Source organism: Cylas formicarius, unplaced genomic scaffold (assembly GCF_029955315.1).
Source record: "Cylas formicarius isolate icCylForm1 unplaced genomic scaffold, icCylForm1.1 PGA_scaffold_5__7_contigs__length_24384050, whole genome shotgun sequence".
NCBI lineage: Eukaryota > Metazoa > Arthropoda > Insecta > Coleoptera > Brentidae > Cylas > Cylas formicarius.
In genome coordinates, this window is record NW_026844341.1 from 19188578 (window position 1) to 19207738 (window position 19161).

Here is a 19161-nt window from a genome sequence, read left to right on the forward strand (position 1 = left end):
CCTTGGCAAAAACAAAATCGATCTTTTTCATTTTTCGTTTTTTTTTTTTTTTAAGATAAGGTCACATATTTTTTTCTCATGAGTTTAAAAATGAGGTTTTGCTTTTCTATGTTTGGAGAGTTAATTAGCCCAACATTTTATCTCGAGCCCTTTTAGCCCACCTTTTCAATATTCTTTGAAAAATTAGATTTCTCTAACCAAAATGAACCGAGGCAATTTCTTTCTAAATTGGTAATTAAGATTTATAAAATAAGACATCTTTTTTATAAAACGTGTTAAATTTAATATTTTAAAAGTTTTCCCTGTTTATTTTACCCATGCTAAAAGAAATACTGGGTACTTATGGTCCGTGGCATAACCGTGTCAATTTGGTCTGTGAGTGAAACCACTTTTGCATTCTGACAGATGATGTCAATTGCTTATGCGAAGGAAAAGTAGTAGAATTCTACGCTGGAAAGTATAAAATGTGCGGTGGGTTTACATGTTCGAAGAACGCGCTAATAACTCTGAATGTACTATATATCGTAAGCAATTCCCTCGACGATGAAACGAATCAGGTACAGATCTTTCCCTTTTAGGTCGTCGCCTTTATCCTTATAGGGGTTGCAGTCTACGGGAGAGCAGCGTCTCTGGTGACGAATTTGCCCATCGTGGGCGGTATATTAGCATGCGGGATTATATTGATAACTATATCAGTGCTGGGACTGATGGGGGCCGTCAAACATCACCAGGTCATGCTTTTTTTTGTATCCTTACATGTGTGGGTGTTAATTCATTCCAATTATCTTGTTATATCCTTATCCCTATTATTAGTACATGTTGATACTCTTCCTGTTGTTCTTAATCCAATTTTCTGTTGCGTGCGCCTGTTTGGGTGTCAATCAATCACAGCAAGAACAACTTGCTGAGCAGGGATGGGTCCGGGTAAAGAACACAACTAAAGAAAATGTCCAGAAGACTTTCATGTGTTGCGGTTTTGACAAGCAAGTTGACGAGGTAGTTTGGCATCCACCTTGTGATGAAGTCGAGGTAAATTGTCGCAAAAACAGACAAGAACATCGACCTGAAATCGCCGTTTTAGTTGAAATGCTGTCCCAATCCTAGTGATCGGAGTTGTGCATGTGATGGCTGCCTAGATAAGCTCCAGAGCACCATAAATTACGCATTCAAATTATGCGGCTGGATTGGACTGTTCTTCAGTTTTACTGAGGTAGGAGTTTTTTTTTTATTTTCAGCTGGTGGGGGGAATTGGCCTGGATCTTTTAACAGGGAGTGTTTATCCATATGTTAACTGTTTTTCAATTTAATATGAGAACCCTTATTTAAATCAGTACATATACTATCTGGAATCTAGATCAATGAAATGAAAGATAGTAATATAGATAGATAAATAGTAAAGTCATTCATAAACAGGAACACCACCATATATAATTATGCTATTAATGGAAAATTGCATAAACATACAAAATATCAACACATTTTTTGAAAAGTATTTACTAAAAAACCATGGGTCTTGATTATTGCATAGATTAGGAATCTGGTTAAAATCTTGTGTACATTTCTTCCCAATCAACAGACGAGAAGACAAAGCTGTTCCACTAAAATAATTATATGTATTGATTAAAGTAAAAGCCTTGTATATTGTGTGGTGTCCTTATAGCACAGGTAATGGTCTAATGGCATGTTTTCAGTTTATGGGCGTGCTGTTAACAGTGCGGTACCGTAACCAAAAAGACCCCAGGGCTAACCCAAGCGCTTTCCTCTAGTCGCGTAACGTCCAATGTTTACACACGGTGGGTGTATTAGATGAACTAGCTTGTTGTATAATTTTGTACCCCTTTTTTTGCGAATCTCGCTTTTGTTTTCTTTCATTTGCTGGTTTGCTGGCTTTACCTTTCAACTTCTTGCTTGAGCTTTGGGTGTCGTTTTTTCTTGCATTTAACATTGACTTTAGCGGAAACAGTTGGCTGACATCGAATTTGCCTTTAGATTTTGGGCGTGGTGTTGACGCGACGGTATCGTAATCAGCAAGATCCCGACCAACAGCTGAAAGCGACCGCTATTTTTCCCAGACACAATTTCACCTATTAACTGTAAAGATTTATTCTAGTCTTCGTGTTAAGGTTCAGCGTTTAATTTAAACCATAACCAGCTCGTACCAAAGACCCAATATGGTTGCCATTACCTTTTTCGCAAACGGATGGCATACTCGGGATTATCGAATTAATCGTAATTGTTCAAGTTACTTTGTTTCACTTTTTTTTGTTGTCTATAATTTTAAAGCCAATTGATCAATTGAATCGTGTTAAAATAAAAACGGTAGAAATGTTTCAGACGGTTGCCTAGGCAGGTGTGACAAACTCTCAAGGTCATATTTTCAGATATAAAAATAATATGAATTGGATAATCCCGGTCTAAGAGTTATTTTTGACTGACAAGCTGTGATGTTTTAGCATTGATTTCGTAACCGCTCATCAATTTGTAGATCTTGCTGCATGCGACATGTTCCGATTTAATGAAAAAAAAGTCTATTTAAGCAGCGCCGGTGCTTTTGTTTATGGCGGTCAATACTAATCACTAGTACCTTTGTTTTATATTTTTAAGCCTTCAAGCTTACGTTTCTCGAACAAAAGAGGTTGTGTTTCCAAATCTATCGATGTACGAGTAGTTTTTTAGTCTTCCCTTAGATAAAGAAGCAATTCCTGGATCTGTTATACGTTCTCCTCGTAAAAACCTTGAAATGCTAGACATTGGCTATTTTTGCTATTCGAGGTTGAAGTTTCTAGCGATCTATCGGGGTGCCGTTGTAAAATAGAATCCTAGATTACTAGCCAAGACAAGTCGTCTCAACTGTATAGGGTGTTTCGAACTCGGCCGGTGGATAGAACTCGACAAATGAATAAAATTTGCTTTATAGACCACGTGGGTCCAGCCCTACCTTTTTTGTGCCATGCCCCACCGTAACATTTCTAAAAAAAGAAACATAAATGATAGGTTTTAGGAAGGTATCCCTATGAAATATAATAAAAAAGTGAAATTCAAATTGAAAATAATTTTAACCCATATTATTCCAAGCATAAAAAAAATGCTTTTTTGCTCAGAAATTATTTATTTTGTTGCACTTAAGAATGCATTACATGTATAAAAAAAAAATGAAAACTCGAAACGTACAAAAAATACTGGCGCGTAAACGAATCACTGTGAAAAAACATTAAATAATGTTTTGGGGCACGTAGGATGTAACATATAATTTATACATAAATATACAAAACAAAGTTCAAATTCGATAGAAAACAACTAGATTGTTTTCCAAATAGAACCAGATTTGATACAAAAAAAAAATGCATAAAAAGCGCACTGGTAACACCCGGTTTCATTTTTTGTGATATTTTACAAAGCATGAAGTATGTAAATGCACATTAAGCGGTCTATACACATGCAGGCAAGTGCTAACACTTACCTGTACAGGTCGAGACACGCGAATGTGTATGGGTCAAAACTCAAGGCGCGTTCAGTTCCAAGCGCGGCTCGAAGCGAATCAAATTGTCTGATGCTAAATATGTGGCAATGAATGATGACCCGGCGGTTATTGTCTTGAGTATATTTTACCGAAAATTTTAAAATCAAATCACTTCGTCATCAAAGAACAAAAAAATATTTCAAACGGAGTCTTTTCGGAAAACCTATTTTTTAATTTCTCACATGACCTAAATTCATTCGGATATAGGTGTGTGAGTGTACTCAATCTGACCTTTCTTCCATTTGACAGTAGAAGCAAGCCTGTCGTTTGCAGAAAGCATACATTTTCTTCTGAATTCCAGAGATTCATCATCTAATGAGTGACATTCAGGTTCAGTAGTTGATGAATTACAGGACTGTTGAAGGACAGCTTTATCATTCGGTGTATGTAACTCGAAAGTTCCAACTATATCAGTTGGTTAGATTTATGTTATAGTTCATATCTTCTTCGTCAGTCATGATATCCACGTCGGGAGGAATATAAACCGCGTCTATATGTTCTGTAAATATTTTTTCACGTTATTTTTAGCATAAATTTACAAGCAATGTGTGTAACGTGTGTACGTAAATCCAAATAATATTTACGACTTTCATTGTTATTGTCTTCATTCATAACGATCTCTTCCATAGCCGCCTCTAATTTCTTTTGAGTCAAATACCTCAGAAATTTTACGAACTGTAACGTTCACTGCACAAGGCACAAACTAAAACTAAAGAACACGCTAATTGTTGGATGTTTATTCTACATGCGCTGACTTGTCTAGACTTGTAATAACAAAGTTTTGTTTGACAGATAAAACCAGTGGTGCATTCACGCACCACAAAAAGTAAAGCATAATCAATTTCCAATGTATGTTTTCTGCGATGTAATCTACATGCTATAGACATAACAAAAATGGCAATTTTGCAAATTTTACAAATTGCCCCCTTGTGGAATGTGGGCCCCACGTTAGAAAACACGGGTCTAGGCGGTCTCGTTTTTGTGATACAGGACCGAATTGGTGCATCTTTAACATTATAGTTTATTTAATACTTCATATCCACTGACGCCACTGACTGTATATATTTTTTAAAAACTCAAATGCGTTTATTATGAAGAAGAATAAACAGCATCTTATTTTTTAATTAAATTCGAATAAAATTCAGGCCAGAGCAAATTTGGTTCGTTGAGATCTATCTATAGGCCGTGCTTGAATGAATTCTGAAACGCTTTGTATATTTCGAAGGTGTCCTGTTATTTTTAAGCATTCCTAGGTGTGATATATTTTTTTGTACAAACGCTTCTGGTCATGTCGATGGGAGGGGCTTTTTCCCTTTGCCGTCTCTCGGTCGTTGGTGATGTACGTTCTGCTGCTCAAAATGAAAAATATCTTCAAATACTGTGCTTAGTACAATAAGGTTAGATGTCCGATTATATGTAGGGTGTGTGCATGTATCGTGAATAAATATATAACATGTTATGTACAGACAACGACTTGTTTTATTTTTGCGGTGGTTAGGGGAGGTGGGGAGAGAAAAAACGAAGAAATGTTAATGCGAAGTTAAATTTTTCTTTTTTTTTTAAAGGCAAACATATGTCGGATTAATCCTATTTTTCACGTTTACATCGAAGGCTATAACAATGGCCAGATAATGCACAATATTAGAAAATTATATAAAAACGGCTATATAGTCATATATTTGAGAAATTATCAACTATTGTAAGCTTCGTATCTTATGTTAACACCGATAGTACGAAAATAGTCATAAACGTTGGGAATAGTTCAGTTCAGATCGTTAATACGGTCGCAGAATAAGATCAGATCAGAAGCGGGATTCGAAAGTCGGGAACTTTCCGTCAACCGTCATAAATTAGATTTTTGAACAGTAAAAAATTGTGCTTTGTTGCGTTTTAACTTAAAATTTTCACTTATTTTCGTAGATTTTTTATTTTAATTACAAATGTGCAGGTGGTCTATTGTCCGCTGACCCCTACGCGTCATACGGAAAGTATCGCTTCTGATTTTGCTTATCTCTGCGATCCGGTGACAATTTTCTTCGTCGGCCGGCCAATACAAAAAGATATACAATCGCAACAGGTAACAAACATCGACGAAACATTTAATTTCTTAACGACGTGTCAACACGGGGTCGTTGTTTGGATTTCACTAAAGCTTTGTTGCTCTGTATTGTCGCTTCCTGAGGTAACCAAATACCAATTTTGCGTTCCAAACCTAGAATTTTTTTTTTGATATGTTTGGATGAAAATGTACACAGTGGTTCCGCGCGCCGGGATCGGTTAATGGGCGCCATATTTTACAACGTCTAGATAACAAAAACAACACGCTACAGTATCGGAAAAAGTTCCTAGATAGCCCTTATGTACCTAAAAATCCTTACGTACGGTTAACGATAACTGTATAGACAACAACTTTTTTTTTGCCTAAAAATACAAAATTTAAAATAGTGAGCGTGACGTACCGGCCGTATATCCACGCCGATGCCCCCCCAACAATTTATTAATGATAAATTTTAACGCACCGCACGCTTGGCAACATCGCATTTCTATTAAAACACGCAAAATATAGAAACGCTTCAAAAATTAATAAATGGCGGTGTTGCCAAGCTAGTGGCTTTTTCCTAAAAATTAATGATATCATCCATGAAAGAAAAGAATGAGGTTAGGTGAAACGAAACGTGGCAGATTGCACGGATATACGACGGTGTAGACGCGCATACTTTTGTGCTGTTCCCTGCCCCAGCTACTTAAAACCCCATAATTAAAATAATTTACTAAGAAACGAAATCCGCAGCTCTGCCATCTGCCGTTTTTGATATTGCCCTTAACAAAAAACAATAAAAATCAACGGTATACGGTATTATTCGAACGTCTGCGATTCCTGCTGCACCAGCTTGAACCTCCTGGGGCTCTTCACCGCGATTGAACCGTGTCCCTCGAACGAAGAGAGGCGTCCCTTGGTCTGCAGGTACTTTTTGATGTAACGCGCCACTAACGCTTGAGGCCTTTGCTGGTATTCGTTGATCACTTCCTTCGGAGAGCACACCTTTAACAGAATACCGTTAAAAGTCCAAAATCGGCGATTACGGCTCCACCTAGGTGACGCACCTGATCGCCTTTCAATCGGTTCAGCAGCGCCACGCAGACAATCGCCGCTCTGATACCCGCGTGATGGGTGAGGGCGGCGAACGGTACCGCCTCCATTTCTATGTTTTTCACGCCGTTGCGTTGGAGCGACTCCAAGTATTCGAGCTTTTCATTTTCCGAGTAGTCGCAGAACGCGCCGTCCGTGCGACCTTGACCTTTGCCCCAAAAAAAAATAGTTCTGTTGAAATTATACCATTCGCAGGCAAAATCCTCTGTAATCGCCCCCAAAAATTTGAAATTGGGTCCATTGTGTGGATTTAGAGTTCTAAGTATTTAGTGAATGTTATAATGTGTGTAATCGTTGTCGGCCCTCCTGTTACTTGTCTTCCACGCCGATTGGAGGCCGGATGGTGCCGGATTAATCGAGGCGGGAGCGGGGGAAGTCGAATGTTTCGAAGAGAGAAGAATTTTCCAATAGTTTGTTCCCCTTGTAGGGTGATGGATTCGTCTAGACACCCTTCAAGTTATAAAGAAAATATTAAACTATAGTTGTAAGTGTCCGAATGATCTTGGCCAATAAAAGTAAAGAAGAAGAAGACCATCGGTAGAGCCGGAGTATGTATACACGGTGTTATGTAATTTATTGTCCAAACTTAAGAAGGCGATAGAAAATGTCATGTTTGATAAAGAAGTACGCGTAAAATTCTCGTTTCTTTTAATTTTTAAGTAATTTAGAGAACAATATTAAACATGGACTCTTGTCTAGCCTTTTTGAGTTACATAATCCAGTCGAAATAGACGAAAATAGAGCTGAAAATTGACAGAGACGTTAAACATACCATTATATATTATATATAGCCCCGACTTAACTTTAATGGATTTTTTCTTTTGGGGACATATAAAAAACCACGTGCACTTGTAATAATGTCGTGGAACTTCGGCAAAGGATTTCACAGATTAAGAGACAATCCGGAAACGTCACTAAATGCAAGACATCACATGATTAGAGTGTATGAGAAATGTGTTCAGGAAAATGTATTAGTATTTAGAATAAAGATTTTTTTACTTTAGTGTGTCTTGTCATTTTTTTTTGTTATACTTTAATTTATAAATAATTATTGTTGTTGCAGTCAGTCACGGCACTCTTTGAAATTAGATAAAAATGTACTATTTTTGCCGATTTGTCAAAAACGAGTGGACTAAAATATAAAGTATGTTACATCATTGTAATCGGAATAAGATACTCTATTAAACACATATATCATATACATAGTGTTTCATTTTAAAAAAAATGATGTAGGCTTATATGTCAGAAAATTGATAGTGTTTTGTTTTATACGTCACTTGGATAAAAACTTGGCTACTAGCCCCACATTTTATTTTTTTCTTTACTCTGATTCTTTAAAAACAAAAAAGTTACAGCCAATTAAAATGTTATCAAGATAAATTGAACGCACGCTACTTGGCGCATTTTTTTAACATGGTTTCCCCACGATCTATTGTAATGAAGAAAATTTGACCAGATCGTATCCTATTGATTGGAAGTATGGGAAATATTGATAATTTTCTAAATGTTGTTACAATAGATAATTTTCTACTTCCACTTCAACAATTATTTCTTCATCTTCATTTTCTTCTTCCTGCATAATAAGAATCACAAATAATTTCTTGTATTGTATTTGATTCAATATTGGAGCAAGTCTGGCCCTGACAATTGATGCATACTGGCGAACAAAATAATCCCACTTTTTGACAGCCACAATTCTTAATACAACCCGTCTTGGGGTTGCAGAAAATATTATTGAGCAGTTTTTCTGGAACAGGTGGGAGTAGAGTTTGAATTGAATTGGCTCATTGCCTAGTCACACTTGAACGTGGCAATACACACGATGCAAATGCTGACAGGCAGAAGCAGAGGTTGGAGGTAGAACAAGACAACTGTACTATTTTATTGTTCCATGCAGATTTGACAAATGTCTATGCAATCATTGAGCATTTTTTCTAATGAATTAGGTGCATAAGTACTTCTTTTATACCACTTCCTTGTTATGTAACCACTTGCTCCAAAAAAGGACATAAGAAAATGAAAACCTCAAAGTCTTGCTATGATGTTCGGATACAATTTCTCGAGCTTTTGCATACAAAGGTTAATGAAAAGTAATAATACTCTAATCGTTGCCATAAACGATCCAGAACTGCTGCTGCCTCATGCATTATGTAAAATATAAATTTTCAAACAGTTGAAATCTACATCAGAACTGCAGACGACTACTTAAAAACCCACTTTCTTGGATTGACAGTAGGTTTTTCTTCCTCATTTCAAACAGATTCCAGTCAAAACCTGCTTTTCCGACACATAACTTACCTAAAACCGCATCAAAACTGCAAATATCTTGTTAAACTATCATTGTTTGATACAAACAGTTACATGTTCATGTCAATATCTTTCAAATACTAGTCAAAATCGGCGTCTTCGAGCATTAGAGTAACGCCAACCTTTATAAACCATTAGATATAAACAAACTTACCTTATTTTTTGTCCTAGAATTGATATCTGAATAAAAATGTAGGGTGTTCCATTTGAAAATTTTGAGGTTTAGTTAATTGAATTCGCCAAAACGGCACCACCTATTTGGGACACCATGTATAAGCTGACGCGCATCTGTCAAACTATTGGGTTGTTCGGAAAGTCATTTCGTTTTTTTTGGGGAACATGAAAGACGGTTTTCGTATAATGAATAAATATTTTATTAAATTATATATTGGCAGTAGCATAATTCCCCTCTCATAAAAGTTTTGGTCCTTGCTGGTAAAAAACTGGTTCAGGTGGTTTTTGACATCTTCATTTGAGGTAAAGATTTTGCCATCCAAAAAATTTTGCAGGGACCGGAACAAATAGTAGTCGGAAGGCGCCAGATCTGGAGAATATGGTGGATGTTGCAGTACGTCCCATTCAAGCTGTAAAAGTTTTTGGCGAGTGACCAAACTTGTGTGAGGTCTCGCATTATCCTGGTGGAACACTACACCCTTCTCTCTTCTCTTTAAGTGAATCATTCAATTTGTCCAGTTGATGACAATAGACTTCTGAATTAATCGTTGTATTGTCCCGCAAAAGCTCAAAAAAAACGATTCCTTTGACATCCCACCAAACGGAGAGCATCACCTTTTTTTGGTGAATGTTGGCTTTTGACACGCTTTGAGCCGGTTCATCTTTTCTGCTCCATGACCTCTTGCGTTTAACATTGTTGTATACAACCCATTTTTCGTCCCGAGTAATAATCCGCTTCAAAAATGGATCATTTTCTTGACGTTTGAGGAGCGAATCACACACGTCAACGCGACGACACAAATTTCGCTCCGTAAGGACATGGGGCACCCACACATCGAGCTTCGAGGTTAAGCCCATGCCTTTCAAATGGCCATAAACAGTCGAATTCGACAAATTTAATCTCTCACCGATTTCTCGTGTGGTTATTCGCCGATTTGCATCAACTAATGCCTTTATCGCATCTTTGTCAGCTTCGACCGGCCTTTTAGACCGTGGTGCATCTTCGACATCAAAATTGCCTGATCGAAATTTTGCAAACCAGTTCTGGCACTGGCGTACTGTTAACACGCCTTCTCCATACACATCCGTCAATTTTTTTCTCGCTTGGACAGCATTTTTACCTTTTCTGAAGTAAAAAAGTAAAATATGACGAAAATGCTGCTTATTGCTCTCCATATTTAAAAGGGCACCAACCAAAAACTACTGCGTAGAATTAATAGAACATTTTCACACACAAGCCTTGCAATATCAGCTCTCAAGACATATAATGGTTATGCGGCTTAAGTGTGAAGTTGGTTTCGAAAAAACGTAATTAAGTCCTGTGACGGGAAAAAACGAAATGACTTTCCGAACAACCTTATAATTGAGTAGTGCATCATCTCCAAAGTCTGTGGTTAAATCTTCGTTGCAACACCTGGATCAGTAGCGTCACAACAGAATTTTATATGGGGCGATCAAAATATGAAAAAAAACATATGAACAAAACTAACCAAAACTATGCAAAATTCGAATGGGAATTTCTTAAGAAAATGACCTTTATTTTAAAAATGCCGAAATATACAGGATGGTCCATTTAAAATAACAAAGTAGATGTCGGTGTGGACATTTTTGGGACACCCTGTATCAACAAAATTATAATATTTTAAATCCAGGAAATTTTGGTACGAAACTTTTTTCGCATCTCCTATGGGTTTCCAGATCGTATAGTGAATCGTTTTATTTGGCAAACGGTGTACTTAGTTTTAGTGTACCTTCGTAAATTGTGACGTTAGTTTGTCATGTTAGGGTACCTTGTTATAATAAATAAAAATAAATAAAATATAATTAATACCAGACGATACCTTCGTAAAAGTCGTCGGCACACATGGTTGTCCCGGTGACGGTTTCGTAGGGGTCCTCGGGGTCGGCCAACGCTTTCAGCTCCCTCACCAAGCGCTTGTCCAATTTCGCCGGCCTCTTGACCAATTTGCCCAACATGGGCACCTCGTAGTGGTGGTTACCCATGCCGTCGACGGTGTCGTCGGATATTACTACCGTGCCGGCTTCGATGCCGATACCTCCGCAGGTACCGATTCGGAAGAAGATCGGATCCTTGACTTTGGCGTGATACATGAGCTTGATGATCTCGTGGAGGAGGATACCTATGGAGGGTACGCCCATGCCGTGCTGCAAGATCGGTAGTTTCACGTTTGCGGATTTGGTAGAGCTGGTGTGTACTCACGCTGACCGACAGTACCGGACCCACTTTGTACATGCTGTACCGGTACGAGTACTGGCTGATGTCCATCAGCGCGGTGCCTGTGGGCAACTTGTACCCGATCTCTTTCATTATGTAATGGGCAAAGGTCTCCATCCGCTTGGGGGTGCCTCCCATGCACACGAACTGATAAGGGAACCGGAAATTAAATCAAAATACCTTTCATTGCCACGTACCTTGGTATCCCCAAACATCTCGACGAGGTCGTGCGACTCGCTGCCCAGAGCCAAGTGGTACAAGATATCCTGGTCCATGAGCTCAATGTGGGGATTTCTGAGTTTAACTGTTCCATCGGGGTATCTAAATACAAACAACGCCATCAACAAACCCTCACTTCTAGTGATAAGTAATATAGCTGCGCAACATTAGAGCGAGTCGTGGGTCGTAATTGGCGCAGTCGTTGCGGATGTGTTAAACCGATGTAGTATACAAAAAATCGACAACGTTAGGTGGTGAGTGAAACTCCTATTATGATATTATTGCTGGGTAATTTTTAATGCGAACGAACACTTGTTTTTGTTGTATTATTTATTTTTTGTTCTATACACGCAATATTAGATTATAGTCCCCGCAATAAATCAAAATCTATAAGAATACCGCTGCTAATCCGCTAAGATAAGACGATTTCTAAGGAACGAGCAACCAGATAAAGCAAATTATCAGTATGCAGTTTTGTTGCAATATTTAGCGACTTACAAGATTATAAAATATTAAACGCTCTAACGCTGGTCTAATCACCACAATTAGAGCTGCGTTTGAAAATTGCGTATCAAGCTTTATAGTAGGCACGCTCTAATACATAACAAAATAAATATTTATAAGATACGGTACGGCAATTTGGGAAACTGTTAGTGGAAGAATAGTTGCACGGACAAAATAAAATTTCGAAATTTCTGAATATTTCGTTAGTTTTTGCAAAAACGTTGTTAAACAAAAATGATCCACAAAAGTAAAACCGTTTGTCACTATGGTAATATGTAATTAAAATTTAAAAAAATATGTATTTTAAAAATATCTTCGAAACTACGAGAAAATGCATTTTTAATTTGTAAAAGTACGAGTTTTTCAGAGGTATCGAGCATGAATGTTCTAGACGAATTCTGGACCCAAAAAATAATGGTAATTGCTGGCGGATAACTGTAAAGACTATATATACCTCGTTTTCGTTAAGATGCAGTTCTCTTTCCCGCAATTTGCGGTATTTTCCGGGTGGTCGTAGTAGTCGCATACGTCATCGCGTTGCCCGGTGGTTCTCGCGGGACCGTTTGATAACATGGAGCGAAGAAATAAAAATAAAACGAAATTGTGTAACAATTATCAACCTATCGCACACGCGGTCTCGTCAGTTCTGCAATGGGAAAAACGTAATTTCTAATCGCGATTCCTTGACCGCGTGAAAAAACAATCAATTATACAGCTGATAACCTTTTTTATTGTACAGCGTGTACCAATTTAACAAATTAACACCACCACGTTAAAATGAGGCAAAACTAATTACAAAAGATATCTTTCTTCGAAGAAGCTTCCACAGGCTACTGTAATACTTTTTATAAAACTTTTGGGTTTCTCCTGCGCCGGTTTTTGCTGAGTCGAACTTGCTGCCAATCATCCTGTTGCCTTCTTCAGAGCTTGACTAAAACTGGCTCGCATTTTACTCTGTACCTGCTTTTATATTGTTTGGTGACGGTGGGTAGAGACCTGCGTCGGGGTTAAAATTGTTAGGTTGCTTATAGATTTCTATAGACTCTCGGATTTTTCGTTGGTAGAACAATTGATTTTTTCGAATAAAATTTTATGTCCGGTGTCATGAGTGTGTTCGGCAATAATCTTGACCGCGACTCAGGTCTCTACCTGTCACCAATATGGGAATCAGTCATGCAAGACGGTGATTATGCCCCCTCAAACAACATATAAGCCGGTACAGAGTAAAATGCGAGCCAGTTTCAGTTAAGCTCTGAAGAAGCCAACAGGATGATTGGCGAAACGTTATCTAATTCGATTCAACAAAAACCGACGCATGAGCAATCCAGACGTTTTATAAAAAGTATAAAACATATCGTTTTAAATTTAGAAAGAGCAGGGTACGCCATTGCTTTTTCCAAAGTTCAGCGCTGTCTCAAAACGACAAGTCAATATAAAAATAAAACGATTACTGGTTTAACTTCTATAGGTGTCCGGAGTTACACAAAATTTGATACAATAGTTTATTTACGATATACCGGGTGTGTAATATTCTACAATACGATCAAAAATTTTTTTTGGTTTAAACTCCGAGAGCGTTTTTTGAAAGGATATCTTTGAGCACCTTGTAAAATTATTTCGGTACGCCTATGGACTACAAGACCTTCAATTCGACGCATGCCCGTGGCAAATTTTCTTTACTTGTTTTAACTGCAGCTGTTTTTCTCGGGCAGTATAAATTGACTTGTAAAAAAAAAGCATAATGAAAGAAATCAACGTTTCTATTTAAATAATATTAACATTTCGGGTGAGTAAACCCCTCCAAATTGTTATTTATACGGGGTGGCCCAACAGTAACCAGTAATTTATAGATATTTTGTTTCGACATACACTTTACGCGGCATTTTTATTATTTTAATTAATTTTATTATTTGAAACTTATCGTCACAATTTTTTCGTTGTAAATGCCGCAATTAAGTGACACTGACATATGAAGATGCAACTTGAGGGTGCAAAGACTAACCTTCCGAAATATTCTTAAATGAATCGAAAAATGGAACTCAGAACGCGTCTGTTGATGCAACTTACCCAGAATGCGATCAAAGAATGACTTTCTCACGCGCACTATGGTGACAGCTGTCTGATGCAGCTCCAGGCCACATGAAAGGTGAACGTACACTGTCGGTTAGAAAATTAACAATTGCGGCATCCGGCTGCAACGGCGAATGCAACAATAGCGGCCTTTTTTTAATCTACCCGTAAATTCGATAGACTAGCGTCTCTCCTTTTCAACAAACGCGATTAACCTGAATTTTTAAGCTTTAAGACAGGGTCGTATTCTGTACAGGCACACAAAAGCTGTCACTGCCAGTTTTGGTCAGTTTATGTCCGCAAAATGTTTAGTTAATGACGCCATGTCAAGTAGTATTTTCGGTTTAAGTCGAGTGTGACACACAGCGATCGAATGCCATGAAATTATTAAGTTGTGCTTGTTCTGCGACGGGTTGGTATGATCCATTTCGCAAAAAGTGCCTTCACAAGAAATAATATTTCAAAATTTTGAAAGCTGATACTTTTAACAATATCAAAGCGCGACTACGTAATGTAGGCTTGTGAGATGAAAAGGATTAGTTTCTAAGTTTACTTTTGTGTTGTGCGATTGGTCTTTAAAGTTAAAATGAAAATAATGTTTTTGTCCTTAGTTCTTTGGGCTTCGGGGGTTTTAATTCAGTTTAGTGTTTACATTTTTTTCTGCTATGTCATTTTCCTCTTTTGTTATTATTGAAGCTTTCAAATATATTTGCTGTTACTTTCACAATTTGCACAATTACAATACAGCCAGTTCAAATGTTATCAAGATAAATTGAACGCACTGTACATATGACGATCGTTTTTTTTTTATTTATATTTCTCGCGCTAATGCTAGTTTCAAAATATTCGGACTGTGATGTTATGTAATACATAAGGCATAAATTGTTCCTTAAGTATCTGATAAAAAGTCTTGCAAGTATAATAAATTTAATTAGGAAAATCAATCCACGTAAAAAACTCTTCATTGTTATTGCATCCGCCAAATTGTCAATAAACACGTTTCGTTACTGACCGCCGTGCCCGCCAAATGACATGGCCAACTATAGAGTAAATTAGTATTTCATACTCTAAAATATCGTCGTATTTAGTCGTGTCGGAGCTTTTTTCTAATAAAAGAGAACTCCACAACATGAGATCTAGACATAAGCGCGCGCGATATATGACTAAGAGTCCGATTTTCTAACCTCTTAAGACCGTAGAATAGGAACACCAGAGATCATCAAACAGAATCCCGATGTAACATCATTGTTAAATAAATTGCTGCAAATTGCAATGTAATGAATGCAATAAATGCAATAAACTCAACTGCTGGGGTTGAAAATATTTATTACATATTTTGGCCCATTCAGTGACAAAATAAATAAGAACTATAATAAACTAGAACTAGAAGTTTTGATTTTCACGAAATTATATTTATTCACATGATAATTGTTTCGACAGTACCGTGTCTTTATCAAATGTATATATAATTTCGTGAAAATCTTAACTTTTAGTTCTTATTTATTTTGTTAAATGGATTTTCATCAAGTAAAATTCATCTCAGTTCAAATGTAGAAAATTTAGTTTACAATTGTCAGTTCCAAATAAACAAACTTCCGATTCTCGCATCCACGAAGAAGTTATTTTCTTGACGCAATGGCGGATGTACCGAAAAATAATCCTTTATTTCGCAAATGGCCAATAACAATATTATCGCGCAGTTAAATATTAATTTGTATAAACAAATGCGAACTTAGTGATGTCCAAATCGGATTACAACGAGTGCTGCCAGACAAGAGCTAATGCAAATTATAATTGTTCGTTTGATTTAAACAAGGACCAACACTACACAACACTCGTCGGCGGCCATTTTGAACGTTGCGTTTAAGAAACGCACTCCAAAATGTTTCGTAACCGTTTGAACGGGTCGCAGTTATTTAATCGATATCCTTCTTCGCTAACGTTTTGTAATATTCGATTAAAATTTTCCCCTGACCTTGCCCCTTCTAAACCCGACCGTCCGTAACCGTGGAACGGCCTCTGCAAAAACCCATAAACGGCAGACTTTGAAGTCGTTTCTTCCACTACACTTCATATATATCGCGTTATTTTTTGTCCTTTGCGGTTTCTTCAGCAATCACCCGTGCAATCAATTCTATTACACGCAGGAGGCGGGCACACCACTTAAGCTGCGTTCACACGTCGCAGTTCCACGACGTACAAGCCACTCACGTACGTAAAGGCTACATTTACTGCTGCAGGAGTCGTTCTTTGTGCTCAAACGGGTAGGTTTAACCCAAATATCTCTACACATAACTCCACGTTTCTCCACATTTTATTTATAGAGCTACAAATGATAGAACTTTAACTCATAATTTCAAAAAGCAACTTGGAAGGGACGAAGTAGCGCCTCGACAAGGTTTTTGCTAGTAATATTTTGTTTATATCATGAATTTTTATTCAGTGCATATATTATCTAAATGATAAATACACCATTCTGTTGTTCGACTTTTCAGGAATGGGAAAAAACTTATATCCGAAGTTCTTGCGTGTAACTAGCATCTTCTACCGGTGTTTCCGTGAGATCCGCTACGAAATCTAGGAGTATAAAAAGCCCCACTCCCAACTTTCTGATTTGACCTCCACAATTATTTCAAACTGTACAACTACATCATGCATGCATAGTGTAGCGTATGAGCTACTAGGGGATTTTGAAATATTTGGGTTTAAGGGTTTGGTAAAAAGGTAGTTTTCTACTTCTACTTATTTTATTTATACAAAATTTACGTACATCGCGACTCCGCACTTTTATCGTGTATTGATTTGATTGGCAATAAAGACGTCATTGTTGTTATTACCCTTCCCTTTTAATAAAACAAGCCTCCCAGGGCGCGAGGGTGGTTACAGAGGAAAGGGGGATTGATTTTCGTACTCACTCGTCTCTCTCCTCGTCCGAGACCGACATTCTGGTCGAGGAGGAAAAATTGAAGACGTCCGTGAGGACTATTTTGAAGCCTTTCGATAGCACGCACACCAAAAACACACCCTGCTATGAGGGCAGCGCACAAAGCAAGACTTCTATCGAACGATGCTCGAAGGGAAACGAACGCGCACTGACACGGAATCGACCCTCTCGAAAGAGGGTTGGTTTGGCTCGCGGGCCTGCTCAGCGAGTCGCGGACGTGACGTCACAAAAGATATTCGCCACACTCGTGGCGAGATAAGCTCGCAACTGTTGTGGAAAATTTGTTGTTTCATAAGTGATTCACGTGAAACTTCTGTTTAAACGGCTTCAGCTGACTGGAAACAACTAGACAAAGCCGCAATACTTATGATGTCAGCAGCGGCATTTAAAAAATTGTCATTTTTTATATATCGCCTTCTCAGAGTATGCTGTTGCAAAGCATTTTCATTTGGTTGTTGACTTTAACCGATCAACCGATCAATTTACATTATGTTTGAATGTCCAAACTGTTAACTATTAATTGATCAAAATAAAGTCGTCTGGATTAGTCGATAACGACCTAAAGAAGGCATCAAAGTGTCATTACTAGGTCTTCGTTTTTATTACTTCGCATATTCGGTAGTTTGTTCTACGCTGCCATGAGGAAAATATTTCCTATTCGCTAGTGTCGTTCTTTTCTGTAATATTTATAACTTTAAAACATTCCTGCATGAAACATGTATTTTTGCGCTCATAATCTTTATATTGTTCATTTTTATTAAAGAGATTATTTCGAATATTCTGATGGTCACTAGAAGCCATAAGGTTTATGTGGCTTCTATCCCCCTTTCGCATTAAATGTTACTATTAATTTTGGATTTGCACTAAAATATACACAATTATTGATATCACTAGTTTGTTTTCATTATTTCATACTCAAAAGATGGATATATCCCAAAATCTCTAATTCTCATCTTACCCGACTGAGGCGAAAACATAGTGATTTTCAGCGATGAAAATAGGGTATAATGGTGCTGTCTCAATTATTATTATAGTATTAAAAAATTCCTTTGGCAAAATCTATTAATATATGCAACTCGACCAAAACTTAAATCAAAACATATACACATATGTACCTTGCGATAAATTTATCTTTATAACATATAAATTGGTTTTAACTTTTGGTTTTTAGATATATCAAGGTAAACAAAAAATACAAAATGTAGGGTTAGTAGCCAAGTATTTTTCCAAGTGACGTATAAAACAAAACACTATCAATTTTCTGACATATAAGCCTACATCATATTTTTTAAAATGTATATTATATATGTGTTTAATAGAATATCTTATTTCGATTACAATGATGTAACACATTTTATATTTTAGTCCTGCCGTTTTTGACAAATAGGCAAAAGTAAGAAATTTTTATATTATTTCAAAGAGTGCCGTGACTGACAAATAAAAATATGTTTATTTTTGACATATTCATAAACAATGTTGATGGTTGAACTATTGTCCAAGTCATTATTGTTAAAATGCTTTTTCGCGAATAATAAGAGCGAAACCGCAGCTCTTGGTCAGTATACTAGACTTTATGCACCGAGCTCCTTCAAAACAGATATTTCCAATGTTGGCAAAGAAACTTACAGAAAACGGTAACGTATTAAATGGTGTGCCGGAATCATAATGTTTTAAATGAAGAAAATAAGCCAAACATATTAGGATTCTATGAAGGACATCCAGTTTCCTCTATTACTAGAGTATATGAATCAATTGACTCAGTTTTAAGAGAAAATAAATATAATGCATTTAAATTTCGTAAAACTCAAACGCTAAGTGTAGAACAATATCAAAGGAGGATGCAGTTTTGTTTGGATTTTTGAAATAGACATAATGATAATAACAATTTTTTGAAAAACATTTTATGGACTGATGAAAGTTCCTTCATTACAAGAATGGGTTGTATTAGACAAAATAGGCGATATTGGTCTTTAAAGAATAAAAAAATATTATCTGCAACTAACCAAATAGAACAATATATAGCAACAACACAGCGC

At 37.0% G+C, this 19161-nt stretch overlaps 2 protein-coding genes across 4 annotated transcripts; one reads left to right on the forward strand and one right to left on the reverse strand.

Moving 5' to 3' along the window:
* The first annotated feature begins 410 nt into the window (after nt 1–410).
* On the forward strand, nt 411–5018 carry LOC132701749 (tetraspanin-31-A). 2 transcript variants are annotated; one of them, XM_060669917.1, is made up of 6 exons: nt 411–524; nt 579–746; nt 814–1029; nt 1082–1210; nt 1692–1793; nt 1990–5018. In XM_060669917.1, the coding sequence occupies exons 1-5, from the start codon at nt 465–467 to the stop codon at nt 1764–1766; spliced, it is 648 nt and encodes a 215-aa protein (XP_060525900.1). In that variant the 5' UTR covers nt 411–464; the 3' UTR covers nt 1767–1793; nt 1990–5018. The 2 variants fall into 2 exon arrangements, with proteins under 2 accessions (XP_060525900.1, XP_060525899.1); XM_060669916.1 differs by lacking the exon at nt 1692–1793 and having other exon boundaries at nt 1990–5015.
* Nucleotides 5019–5044: 26 nt separating this feature from the next.
* On the reverse strand, nt 5045–17263 carry LOC132701748 (uridine phosphorylase 1). 2 transcript variants are annotated; one of them, XM_060669915.1, is made up of 6 exons: nt 17097–17263; nt 11586–11709; nt 11374–11535; nt 10994–11318; nt 6626–6819; nt 5045–6563 (listed from the first exon to the last, which is right to left on the reverse strand). In XM_060669915.1, exons 1-6 carry the CDS (start codon nt 17123–17125, stop codon nt 6378–6380), a joined length of 1020 nt encoding a protein of 339 aa, XP_060525898.1. In that variant the 5' UTR covers nt 17126–17263; the 3' UTR covers nt 5045–6377. The 2 variants fall into 2 exon arrangements, with proteins under 2 accessions (XP_060525898.1, XP_060525897.1); XM_060669914.1 differs by lacking the exon at nt 17097–17263 and adding an exon at nt 12566–13012.
* Nucleotides 17264–19161: the final 1898 nt, after the last annotated feature.